The following is a 13,046-nucleotide window of genomic DNA, read 5'->3' as shown; positions in this document are numbered from 1 at the left end:
GTCTCTGTCCTGCATTGCAAAGAGCCTTCTGCATACCCATGTCTGTGTTCACGCTCCCCTCTTGCCCCTGCAAACAGCCGCCTATTGGCTGCCCTGCAGGTCAAGAGTTGCATACACGGATGGTGCAATCTGCCCTTAGAAAGGTGGATCCAGGAAAGAATCCTGTGCAGACCTTGGAAGTGGGTGTGGGAATTCTGGGCTCCTGAAAACTGGGATCCTTATCAGGAATTGGGTACTTTGGGGGGTCCATGAATCCTTAGCTGTGCAGACTGCAATAGGAGGAGGGCCAGAAAGAGCCCTTAGAAGCAGAGGTGCCCCTTGTCAGGGTCCAAGACCAATACTGAAGTTCCCAGCACTGGTACCTTACTGGAGAAGGTTTCTAGGCAGATGAGAGATCTGTGCACTGGTTGAAAACTGGCCCAATTTCCACTCCTTAAATCACTGGCACTTAATCTTTGCAGTGAGAGGGCAGGCTCCTCACCTTTCATATAAGCGACATGCTGCCGTCAGTAACTTTCAGAACATAACAGTGATCCTCACGAAGGATCGTATCAAAATCTGCCAACACAGGGAAAGGTGTGTGGTTTCGAGAAAAGCTCCCACGCAGGTCCTGATAAGCCATGCTAGGGGACGCCATGACGTCTCATAGAGGGCTCAGCTGCCTTCACCTGCCTGCAGAGAAATGCTGGGAAAATCACCTCTGTTATAGCACCTCATAAAATTTTAAATCCAGGAATTATGCCCTGAGGACCTCTTCAAAAGAAATTACTTTCCCGCTAGATTTCACGCTGCCACTTTAATTTTGTCACAGTGGTGCACGGCAGCTTGAGGGCCTGTCAGCCATGGAGGTGCTGGTCGGGTGGAGCCACCGGAGCAGCCGCCACAGAAACAGCCCAGCGTGCCAGGAGCCCCAAACCTCAAGTTCAACCAGGAAAGAGGTATGAGTCTAACTGTATGTACCAGTCAGGATTTCTCTTTGTTGATGCACATACCAGTGGATCTGAGCTCCCTTTGGAGGAAAGGTACTGGGAAAGTCCAATCGAAGCAATGGTATGTTATTTTCTCAGCTTCCTTTCAATAGCTGTTAAGCTAGCTATGATTTCATCCCTATGAAGGTTCTACATTTTTTTTTAATTTTTACAGATCTTTAAATTTTAAATTAAAAAAATTTTTTTCTAGCTTTATTGTGGTATGATTGACCAATAAAAAATCTCACAGGGCTTTTGTGAAAGGACACAGTCGAGTACAAACAGTCTGCAAATCCTGTAGGAATTTAGTTCTGGAATATGTCACATGACACTAATTGTATGTTTGCTGGAAATGTATTTATGAACCTAATATAATAATACCCATGACATGTATGTTCTGTGCAGGATAAAGAATAATCTACCAAGAATTTGTGTAATAAACTCTACCATTCTTTTCCATCTGTTAACACAGTGATCGTAACTATTCATGACATAATAGGATGTATTTTTATTGAAGAAATGAAGAGCATGTTCCGTACCTCCCCTCTGCTGCTGGGCGGATGTCAGCAGGAGTGGCCTAGTGGCTGGGTGTCCTCATCCTCTTCCGTAACAGTAGCCACAGCTGCTCTCAAGTTTTCCTCTGGTACAGAGGCAACAGGAGCCTGGAAAGGGCAATTATTTAGATTAAGTACATAGATAGAAATAATGCACATTAACACTAAAGTGAAAGAAAGAGTAGCTGTGAACTATGAACTCCCTGACCTTGCTGCTACATCAGATGGCCAATGAATGTTAAACAGCTGTGAAAATAAAATGGCCTTATTTGGCGTTATTTTTCGCTGTGTGATCATGGGTACATTGACTGAGCACTAAGTGAACTGAGGTTTGTTGGAGACAGGGAGTTGGGCTTGGACCCCAAATCAACTCTTTTCAACTCCCTGGAAAGACTGATTGTGGCGGTACAGACACATTCTGTCCATTCTCTCCATTCTGACGGTGCGCAGAGCGAGACACGTCCCTCCTCACTCTCTCACGTCAGTCATGGTACGAAGTGCTTTAGGAATTTAGGGTTTAGGGTAACCCAAAGAACTGATTCAATGTGGAACCCTGGGAGAAAAATTATTTCATGACTGTATTATCCTAGTGGCAAAAGTCAATGATAAAGCCTTCTTCAGCCTTAATATTAAAGATTTCAAATTAAAAATCTAAAAAATACAAATTCTGTTAAGTAACTCTGATTCCTATTCATACAGAAGAAATAGGTTCATTTTAGAAAATATAGACAGGCAAAAAAAAAAAGAAAGAAAAAATCTATTACCCAGTATTTTGTCATTATATGTGTATCAATATTTACTTAGCATATATATACCAGAATGTGACAGTCGTGCACATATTACTTTTATGAATTCCTCTTTATGTTAGATAATATGTCTACCATATAAATATAAATATTCTCCACTATTTTAGTAGCCAAGGAGTATTTTATGAAATCAGAATTATTTATCCAGTCCCATGTTATGGGGCACGTACATTATTCTAGCTTTTAAATGTTGCAGATGATGAAGTGAAGAGCATCTCTGTGAATCGTTTTGTGATGCTAGAAACCATGAAGGCCTTGTGCTGCTTAGTGCTCAGACTGGACTAGGTAACAGCATGCAAACACTCCTAGAGCCGGGGTAGCAAACATGTCTGTAAACGCCTACACAGTACCATTTGGTCTCTTTTGCCTCTGTTCAACTCTGCCATTGTGTTGTCGGGGCAGCCATAGAAAATATATAAGGAAATGAGTAGGAACTGTGTTCCAATAAAACTTTATTTACAAAAACTGGCAGATGTATGTGTGCGTATTTGGCCCATGGGCTGCTCCAGAGGTCCTATAGAGCCTCAGGCCAAATCACATCCTGTTCCAGAGGTCCTATAGAGCCTCAGGCCAATTACACCTGGGAAGTTTAAGGAAGAGCTGGAATTTGCTTTTTTAATTTTAATGCCAACTGAATATAATAGAATTATTCTGTTTTTTAAATTAATTGATGACCATGAGTTTCTGATATGTGCAATTAATAGTTCAAAGGAAAAGCCTCATATTTGAGAGTCCCAGAAGATAAAAATCGTTGAAATAGTGAAAGAAGTTTTAAATATGTTATGCTGTATACGCTTACATTCAAACAAAGGAAACTTGCCCATTCAGACCTCGGTCCCAGATGTGCTCTGTCTGGAGGGGAGAAGAGACAGAGGCACTTGACTAAAGCTTTGCACTTCATATTCTGGAATAGAGGGGTGTTGGAACAAGGCGGACTAATGCTCCATTCATCATGCACAACACAGTTTTGAATTAAGTGCACACGTATTTAGGTATTTTCAAATCGTGTGCATCTCTTTCATGTCTAAGATAACATGGTTGCAAAACATCCTGTTTAACGCCACTCTTGTTCTGAGCTCAGATGTTATAGATGAAAAACAGTTCTAAATCTCGTTTGCACATTGATACCCTCTGTGGTTTAGGTAAGTCTCTTCGCCTGGGGTTACTTAACCAGTAATCTGTTAGCTGGCAGCAAGCCATGGGAAAATTTACTTAATTTATTGTGAGTCACAGGTTTTGAGGGTGAAAGACAGGATCCCAGGAGAGCACTGGTGGTTTAAGTAGAAAGATTAGGGTATATTACAAATTCACAACATGATGCATCTGGAATTTTAAGGCATCGAGGAAAGAAAACTGAACACCAGTTTGTTAATACATTGATAGGATTCTAGTCCAAGGGGGTCAAAAAGTTACAGAACAATGACATCTCTTAGCAATGGGTGTAACAGACACAGGTGTGACCAGCACTGCCCCTGCTGCCCGCGAGAGGAAGGCTCCTTCTCAGGAGAGGCCGTGAGAGGGGCTGGGGCCAGGAGCGCAGGCCAGCGAGGCCTCAGCACGGACAGTTAACCACTTGCAACCCCAGAGGTATAATGAGTTTCTCTTACAAAAATCAAGAAAAAACTAGTATGAAGTCTCAGAATGTCCTGTAGTCAAGAGTTTCATGTAACTGTTGTTATTGTACATTGTTATGATTGTTCTGTTTTATTACTCTTGTTAATCTGTTTTACTGTGCCTAATTTATAAATTAAAGTTTATTATTGGTATGAATATGCATAGGGAACACTAGTTGGGGGGGGGCGGTTCTTGGAACACTCTCCCCTGCAGATTATGGCTCCTGCTTGTATAAAACCACTGAGCAGTACAGTTTAAAATGGCACATTTTAGGGTATGTGAATTCTATTTAAATTTTTACAAATGCAGAAAAAAAAAGGAATGAGTGGAAGGAACCCTCCTTGTCATTTAGTTTCCACCTGCAGACTCTTTCTCTGCCATTGCATGGCTGCCTGTTCTCAGGGACACACCGCACACAGGCCCCCAGTTTTCCACAGTCCCATCCCAGCCTCTGACCTCATAGTTCTAGTCTGTAGTCATGCTCTCTGGTGTCTTCCAGAAGCAGTGCAGGAAGCACTTGGTCCCACTCCATCTTTCCCCTGAGGTTTAAGGATGGAGAACTTGTCATCTCACTTGAGCTGTGCAAACACCAGAGCTGCTCTGGATCTTAGATGTTTACATTTTTGCATTGTCCTTTTGTTTTTTCAATTTCCCAGAAGCCGCCTGACTTTTGTTTTGTCTCTTCTTGCTCATTCAATGCTTCATTCTTTAGCCTGGAACTAATTTGAGTAAGTAAGAGTAATTTCTTGCAGGAATTACCTACACATTGAATTTAGATGAAGGCTAGACAGCTGAATGTAAAGTGAGAAATGTAGTTTATCGTAGCAGGAGACACTGAAGAAGGAGTAAAGGCAGGCTCTGGAGAAGGAAACAGAGTAGCAAAAAATAATTTAAGTCAGTAATAATTTAATAATTAAAGAGAAGAGAGCAGATAAAAGAATGAGAGATGGGTTGGTATTGTACGTGGAGGTCTAAAATTACAGGGACACCAAAGGCTTCTCAGTGTATAATAGCACCTACTGTGTGGGCCAGGTCATGCTGAATGATTCAGTGCACTACCCGTTGAATTCTCAGAACAACTTTTGAGGTAGTTGGCGGACTATGTCTTATAGGTGAGGAAACTGAAGTCTGGAGAGATGGGGTAACCTGTGTGTCCATAAGGCATTCCCCTGGGCAGGGGCTGCAGCCTCAGGGCAGCTTCAGATTTATACCTTGACTCTCAGTGTCTAAAGAATGGAATCTTTGTTCAGGGCTGACAGTGTAAGAGAGAAACATTTTAAGCCCAGTGAAGACCGATGCCTTGGGTGGTGGTAGGAGAATGGGAGGTCTCATGCTGTCCCAAATAGGTGGCCATGTGAAAAGGTGTATAGGCTTTTCCCTTTGCTCCGAACAGATTGGGTGAGCATTTGCTAGCTGAACCAAGATTCTACATGCGAGGACAATAAAAAGTGTTTATGAATCAACCACTGCATTTTATTTTACATAGGAATCCCAAAACCGGAATATTATTGCTAAACATGGGAGGCCCTGAAACCCTCGGAGAAGTTCACGACTTCCTCCTGAGGCTCTTCCTGGACCGAGACCTCATGACGTTTCCTATTCAAGAGTAAGATACATATAAACACCTGTACTTATTCCTAACTTGTGCGACGCATTTTGCCTCACGTGTATCTCAGCTCTGTAGTCTCAAAAACAACAGACGGTTGTGATGCAGGTCTGGTAGTGGCTGGAGCAGCGTTACTGTTTTCTGTCAGTTGTAAGAAGGGTGTGATGTTGGGAGAACTGCAGGGGAGAGAGAAAGCTAATTGGGGGGGGCATTCTCCTTGAGGCCTTTCCTCCCCAGAGCTCTGAAACTGTCTGGACACAGCTGAAGTACCTGTAGGATCTTTGAAAGATTCATTTGTACCTGGCACTTGATGGCTGACTAACACTCAGGGAAGCAATAGTTATTATTCATTTATTCTGCGGCTGTGGACTCTTGCTGTCCTGCCCTTCCTCTCATTCTTCCCTCCCTCTTTCCTTCTCTTTTTCTTTTAAAATAGGTTTTTATAATGAAAATGTATACGTACATGTGATAAAAAATGCAAATAGTATTAAAGTGTTTACAGTAAAAGCAAGTATCCTTTTAACCTTGGACTCCAGCTTCCTAGTTACCCTCCCCAGAGATAAACATCCATAAATAGTGTCTCTCTCTCTCTCTCTATATATATATATAGAGAGAGAGATATTATATATGTATACACACACACACACACACATCCTTTTTTTACAAAAAATGAATGTACTGAAGTGAATTATTTAGCACTTAGTCATCTATTTTGAAACCGTACAATGTGTTGTGGAGATTGTTCTACAGGTTTTACAGACCTGGCTCACTTTTTTCATGACTATGAAACTGCACTGAATGGTTATACCTTTATTTAAGCAGCACCTCACTGATGGACACTTAATTGTTTACAGTGTTACATGCGGACATTCTTGTGTGTACACCTTTACTCACATGTGCAAGTATGTCTATAGGGCTCATAGGCATTTTCTTAAATTAAGAGGAAGGTGTGCCTCATAATGCCTTATGTGTCCTGGTTCCTGCTAGCAGGATCAAGAGGTATTCACATAGAGCTGTCACCCATCCAGGGGCTCTGCACGGGTGTCTGGGGCCCTCCGTCCTCAGAGCGTGCTGCCAGAACAGCACGTGGGCAGTCGTGGCTCTTCATCATAGAGTGTCTAACTTAATTTCTCTCACCTGGGCCCAAAGCGCTGGCTGTGGTCAGTGACCTGAAGCTTCTGTTTTTAAAGGCTTCCTCTTGTTAGGTGCTTCTTAAAATTTTTCTTGTCTTCTTAACTGAGTAGAAAACATTTCTGAGGTTGCTAAGGTAGAATGAAACCCACTTACCTACATCTTACATGATTTAGTAAGCTGGCACCAATCATCGCCAAACGCCGAACCCCCAAAATTCAGGAGCAGTACCGCAGGATTGGAGGTGGGTCCCCCATCAAGATGTGGACCTCCAAGCAAGGAGAAGCCATGGTGAAGCTGCTGGATGAGCTGTCCCCACACTCAGGTACAGTGCTTCTTAATGAACAGCTCGCTAGTTTCTTCTGCCAGAGTAGTTGGGAAAGCAGGGGTGTTGGGTGCCAAGGGCGGCTCTGTGTGCTGGCAGCTCTCGATCGGGGGCGTTCCTGCACGGTGCATAGTCCCTTAATCCAGGCGTTGTCCTTTGTCCTTGGCTGTATAGCTCTTCCTTACATACAAGTAAAAAAGCTAAAGATTTGGAATATTAGTTTCACAAGTAAGTTTGAGGTATGTCTTAAGTTGAGCTAGATTATAAGGAAGAGGCTACGTACCATGAATAAAAAGCTTGTATAGCTTTGCCCTGGAGAGAAATCTTTGGAAAATGGATTGAGGCTGCTGCTATTGCCTTTTCTTTCTGTGTGGATAGCTAATTAGATCAACATCTAGAGCAGAATTAGCTAGCTCTCACTGCTGCAGCCATGAGACCAACCAGCTTTCAGCTCCCGGCCTTACCACCATTGTGAGGCCAGTAAGTGCCTCCTCAGACGTGGCACTAAAAGACGACTGCACACATCTGGTAACTGCCCTCTGAGAACCTCCAACACAGAAAGCATGTGCGGCATGAAACACTAACTACACGAATGAACTGTAAGTGCCATATTTAATTGCATTCAAGATGCCACTGATTGCAGGACACACCATTGCTTTATATATATATATATATATATATATATATATAGTATCAAGACACTAACAACTCTGCCAGTTAATTTTAAGACAGCATCTGTTGTAGATGCCGACCAGTATGAGAAATGTTAGAAGAAAAAATATGCATCTTAGGACACATGAAATCCTTTAATTTCAGACACATTTTAGAGTTTCAGAAACTGGACAGGAGTGTGACACAGTGGGGACCTCAAGGTCAGCAGCCTCATGAGGCAGAACGAAAAGCATTTCCCTCTTCTCGGAGAAGCTGTCACCGAGCTCAGGCTGATCTCAGAATGGGGACAATGGCGCTAGCCTTCAGCTCATCCTACTTGGAAAATTGTTCAATTGTGCTTCTGAATGTGACGTCTCCTTTTTGCCTTCACTTGTGGTTAGGGCATTGCTTATACAGCCAGCTACGCAGGCCGCAGGGTATCTTTTGTGAGGGAATCTTGGCTGACCTTGACTCACAACTCCTTGATAGAAAGCAAAATCCTCTCGTCATGGACAGTTCATTAGGATAAACCTGCAGCATATCTGTGATTGCTCTGCTATCTCCAGGGCGAAAAGGTGGTGGAAATATGCCATGTTTCCTGTTGATGTGTCATATAGTACCCATTATCATACAGGACTCTAGTAGAATTGTCAGATCTGAAAAAGTGCTTCCCGCTCCCTCCTCCCTTCACAGTGAGGCTGTCAGGTTGCCCAGACCAGACAAGCCAGTGATGGCCTCCGCCTCCCAGGCTGGCTGGATGAAGTCCTGTGAAATGACCTGGATATAACCCAGTGTCTCATTTACTATCAAGCATAGACTTTTTAGATATGTGGCCATTTTGTACAAAGAGAGGACATTTACAAGTATCTAGATTCTAGGAATAATCCCTGCTTTGGTAGGGACCAAATAATAATAATATCCACTTCATATTTTCATAGTCAAAATTGCAGCAAGAGTTATGTTAAACCATCAGTTATTAAGCATTCTATGTTACAGAGACTTATATGAAAAAAGAAGTGATTATTCTTCATTATACCTTTTGGGATGTGTTGAGGGTATTCATGAAACATGTATCAGCTCAATGGCTTGCCTGTCCAGTCACTACTAATGTGACAGGAACTTGTCCTTCCTCTTTGCTCATTCCATTCACCCCCCTGCTGATCTCTCACTTCCCTGCTCTTTCCTACATCAAGTCCCACAGCCATTCTTTCATCTTCCACCCACGCAGCCAGCAGGTATTTCTAAACAGTCACCATATGTCAATTTAGTGATGATGGGTGAAGCAGTGAATAAGCCTTCATGGAGCTGTTTCCTGGCACTTCATGGAGGCAGGGAGTATAAATTCTCCTGGAGGCTACTTTTGGTTTCTCTGGATGTTGGGAGCTTGTCCAGGACCTGTTCCTGGGAGGGCTTTGCCACTAATGACCTTTTGGCATAACGTTGTCCTCTGTGGCCCATGCTGGGGACCTTGTGAGGCAGGCAAGTTGAGTTGCTGCTGTCCCCTGCATGTTAGAATTGTGACCCCTAATGGTTTCAGCAGGCCTGCGCCGGGGGAATGGCAGTGGCGTTTAATAAGGCCCAAGACCACCTACTCATCATTCATCAGTGGTCCATTGAGGACCCTGCACTGCTTGACACTGTTACTCAAAGTCAAAAAACATGGTTTCTACTTACAAGAAGCTTCCATTGGGACCTTGCTACTGCAGGCCGCTTATCTCAGAGTCAGGGAGAGAATCTTTTGAAGACTGACTGGAGAGATGCTATTCAAAATGTGTATGATGATCACACAGGGTGTGGATGCAGGAAAAATGAAATAGTCTTAAGGTTTGGGAACTTCTTTGGGGGAACTTTGCATTGAAGACCAAGAAGATGACCAGCTGGGGCTCTAAGGTGCCCTCCCTCAGAGGCTCGCCCCGATCACCACGTGAGAAGTTTCTTGCCCTGCTTCTCACACTTCACTGAGTAATTTAGGGAATATAGAAGGGAGTAGGTGAGATGTGTCACCATTTCATGAAAAGTACATTAAATAATGTACAAAATACATTAAAAATTTTTTAATTTAGTTATGTGGACTGTGATGCCTTTAATGAAGCTCAACTTAGTGTTACTTAGTAAAGTAATTCAGTTCTTTACAGGCTGCATAATAGGGAACTGTCTGCCCCAGGCCTGGCTGTGTGACTTCAGGCAGATTTTTTACCTTGTTAAGTCTCTTCTTAAAAATGGGGATGATAGGACAACCCAACTCCTAGGATCACTGTGAATATTTAAGCTAATCCTAAAAGGCCTTAGTATGGTGCGTGGTACATGACAAAAATCCAATAAATGTCAGCTTTTATTATTATCCATCATCGGCATAGGGTTCATGATCTGATACAAATAAAAAAGCATTACAGTATCTACTTCACACATTTCTGTCCAAGAGTCATGTACAGATCAGACATTTGAACTATTGCATAAGCTAAATTAATGGGCTGGAAGTTAATGAAGTTTTACTGTTGAAAATCCAATTCTTCTGTTCCTTGTTCCCTTTTTCCCAGTTCTCATCAAAGAGTGTTAGCTGGGCCAGTGAGTCATGTACTTTGGGCTCACGGTGGCAGATGTGCCCACCGGCTGTGGGGCTGGTGACATCCCAGGGGCTCTTCCCTCCTTGCACTCCTGCCGGTGACAGCCGGCTGCAGGGTGAACCCCATCCCCACCCACGAGGGGCCTTGTGCACACTTGCTGTTTTCTCAGGATCGGCCCAGGCGGAGCACGAGCACATTGTCACTTCTAATCTCTGTTTCTACAGGCCATCTTTAACTGAACAGGTCAAGCAAGCCTTATCTGTTCTTTCTAGACTGTTTTACTCTCCCTTCCTTCAGAGTGTGGTCACCATCTGCCGGTATCTGTAAGGGCAGCCTGTCTACCTCTCTTAGTCTGCAATTTTTGAGGAACTCCCAGACCCCAGGCATTTAGGCTGCAACTTTCTGAAGCTGAAAAGAAAATGTGAGAAACTGGTTGACCTGCAGCACTGGGGGATCTCACCAGGTCAATCTGATAATAGTATTGTCTCAAAATAGATTAGAAAGCAAATCCCGGCTCAGCCTCAGCTTAGATCCCCAAGAGCTCCTAAGCAATGGCCTTGAAGATGTTGTGATAGGGACAGTATCAGGATGAGCCATGTAATCTTTGAGTGATCAGTCATTTGGAGTTAGCTTACAGTCATGTCCTCTGGTGTGTTTTAACTGTAGTTTGCCATATCTTAAGTAAGAGAACATAAAACCGTGCCTTAGAAGGGACAGACAGCTGACAATGATGCCGTCTGAGCACCTTCCTTCCTCTTTGCAGTCCCCAGCCAGAGAATATCCAATCAGCACCTCCTTCCCATGCGCACACATGCTCCTATCTCCTTTCGAGAATCTGCTCCTGGCTTTGGTAATGTGCTTCCCTGGCCCACATTCCTTGGGTCTAGTTATTGAGGAATGTTTTGTACATGTATGTAAACAATATACACCGTCTCTTTTCCTTCACTTTAAGCTCAATGTTTCTTGTGGCAATTTAGTGTCACATTCTCAAGGGTAGCCCCTGCTAATTCTTGGACATCTTGGTTTTATTGTAAAGTTATGTTTAGTGTGTTCTCAATATCATAACTGAGTATAAGTTAGGTGACATCCTATGAAAAGACAGGGAAGCAAGACTGAGTAACTTCAGGAAGCTTCCAGTTTTATGATTTGATAAATGCTTAAGAAATTGCATGGTTGTAGATGTTTTTAAAATACAGGGGAAAAAGATGGAGAAGGACCAAAGAGGGCTAGAGGAGGGAGTTGGTAAAGGGATGGGGAAGGAACACAAAGACGTGCCTCAGTAAGGTCATTTAGGTGCCAAGAACAATTCTTTTAAATCCCGCTCATCTCCAATTTGACTGTGTGGTTTGCTATGCCAAACAAGGAGAATCATTTCGTCCTTCTGTTATCGGGGAACTTGTATCGGGTATCCCAGAGCTCTTATGGAGCCTCGGTGACCCGGTCTGTCGGAGCAGGGGTGCTGGAGGCAGGCCTGGCAGGGAAGGAGCGTGGGCTCTGGGGACGCAACCTGCATTGTAAGTTCAGCTCGACCACCTGCGCGGCTCAGTAAACTTTGAGGATTTCTGTCTCCTTATCTGAAAAATGGAATTTAAATGACAAAAAAAAAAAAAAAAGAAGAGCCAAGTATCCCCCACAGTGTCTGGCGTGTAGGAGGAGGTCCCCCTTTACGAGTAAGTGCTACCTCTCCCCTCCCTTCCTTGAGTCTCTTTGATCTCAGCCAACAGCAGAAAATTAGGACCCGAAACTTGAGTTTTAAAAACCACGTGTGTGTCTGCGAGGGGGAAGGTTGATCCCAGAAAACAGCGATTAGAAGTCCACATACTAGCTGAAGACTGGATAAGATCTCAGGAATGTTCTGAACTTGCCGCATTATCAGCCTCAGGACATCAGGTCACCTGTTCTTTGTTCTGGGCGTTGCATTCTGTTTGTGACGCCAAGGAATCTATGTAAAGATTAATACGTTCTTCCTTGCACACATGCTTCCTAACAGCCCCTCACAAATACTATATTGGATTCCGGTATGTCCATCCTTTAACAGAAGAAGCAATTGAAGAGATGGAGAGAGACGGGCTCGAAAGAGCTATTGCTTTTACGCAGTATCCACAGTACAGCTGCTCTACCACAGGTAAGGCTGCTCTGCAGTGGGAGGGTGGATATGGCCCTGGCAGAAAGCACCAGGGAACCTGAGTACTGAAGGAAAGGATGAATCATTTTCAATTTGAATGGCAAATCCAGCCTGTCTGCTTTAGACACGAGAGTTCAGGGCAGTCCATTTGAAATCGCATGGTTCATCTGCTCCTTGAGTTATTGGCCCATCGGCTGAGAATTACAAATGGTGGGTGAAAGGCGGTGCCTGCCTGTGCTCAGCACTTTATGCAGTTGTACAGTGGATTAGTAACGAACCTTAAGCCGCTTTCTCTGTGTGTAATAAGCCTTATTTTCATGGTTACCTGGATATTCTTATTAATGTGGCAAAGGTGATAGCTGTTTCCATTTTGAAAGTAGAGGTGCCCATATAACATTGGAAATACTAATATGTTTTTTGTTACTCTTCGGTTCTGGGTTGTTTCCTGTTTAAAGCAAAGCCCAGTTTGGTAGTCTCTTTGCAAACTTCTCTCACTGTTCTAGATTTTAGAAAATACTACTGCATATTGTTTCCTCCGTATTTAGCTGGAGCTGGAGAATAACCCATGTTTGCCAGTCTCTATATCATTAATTATAGATAAAGCTGCTGTCATCTACGAATATTGTTCCCATTCATTTTCAAGGATTGGGGTCAGCACATTGTTCCTTCCGAATTGCTTTTGGAAATCAGTGCATGTTGTTT

The 13,046-nt window shown here is 43.3% G+C and overlaps 1 protein-coding gene across 1 annotated transcript in view; it reads left to right on the top strand.

Annotated features, from left to right (window-relative positions):
* The window catches only part of FECH (ferrochelatase), a 35,566-nt gene that overhangs the window by 4,874 nt on the left and 17,646 nt on the right, over positions 1-13,046 (top strand). The window contains exons 2-5 of the mRNA XM_017679434.3: positions 812-938; positions 5,429-5,548; positions 6,856-7,004; positions 12,210-12,344. Of these exons, the coding sequence (XP_017534923.2) occupies positions 812-938; positions 5,429-5,548; positions 6,856-7,004; positions 12,210-12,344 (531 nt within the window). The remainder of the gene's footprint in view (positions 1-811; positions 939-5,428; positions 5,549-6,855; positions 7,005-12,209; positions 12,345-13,046) is intronic.

The sequence above is a fragment of the Manis javanica genome, chromosome 9 (genome assembly GCF_040802235.1).
Source record: "Manis javanica isolate MJ-LG chromosome 9, MJ_LKY, whole genome shotgun sequence".
NCBI classification, from domain to species: Eukaryota; Metazoa; Chordata; class Mammalia; order Pholidota; family Manidae; genus Manis; species Manis javanica.
This window is presented reverse-complemented; position numbering and strand designations above follow the sequence as displayed.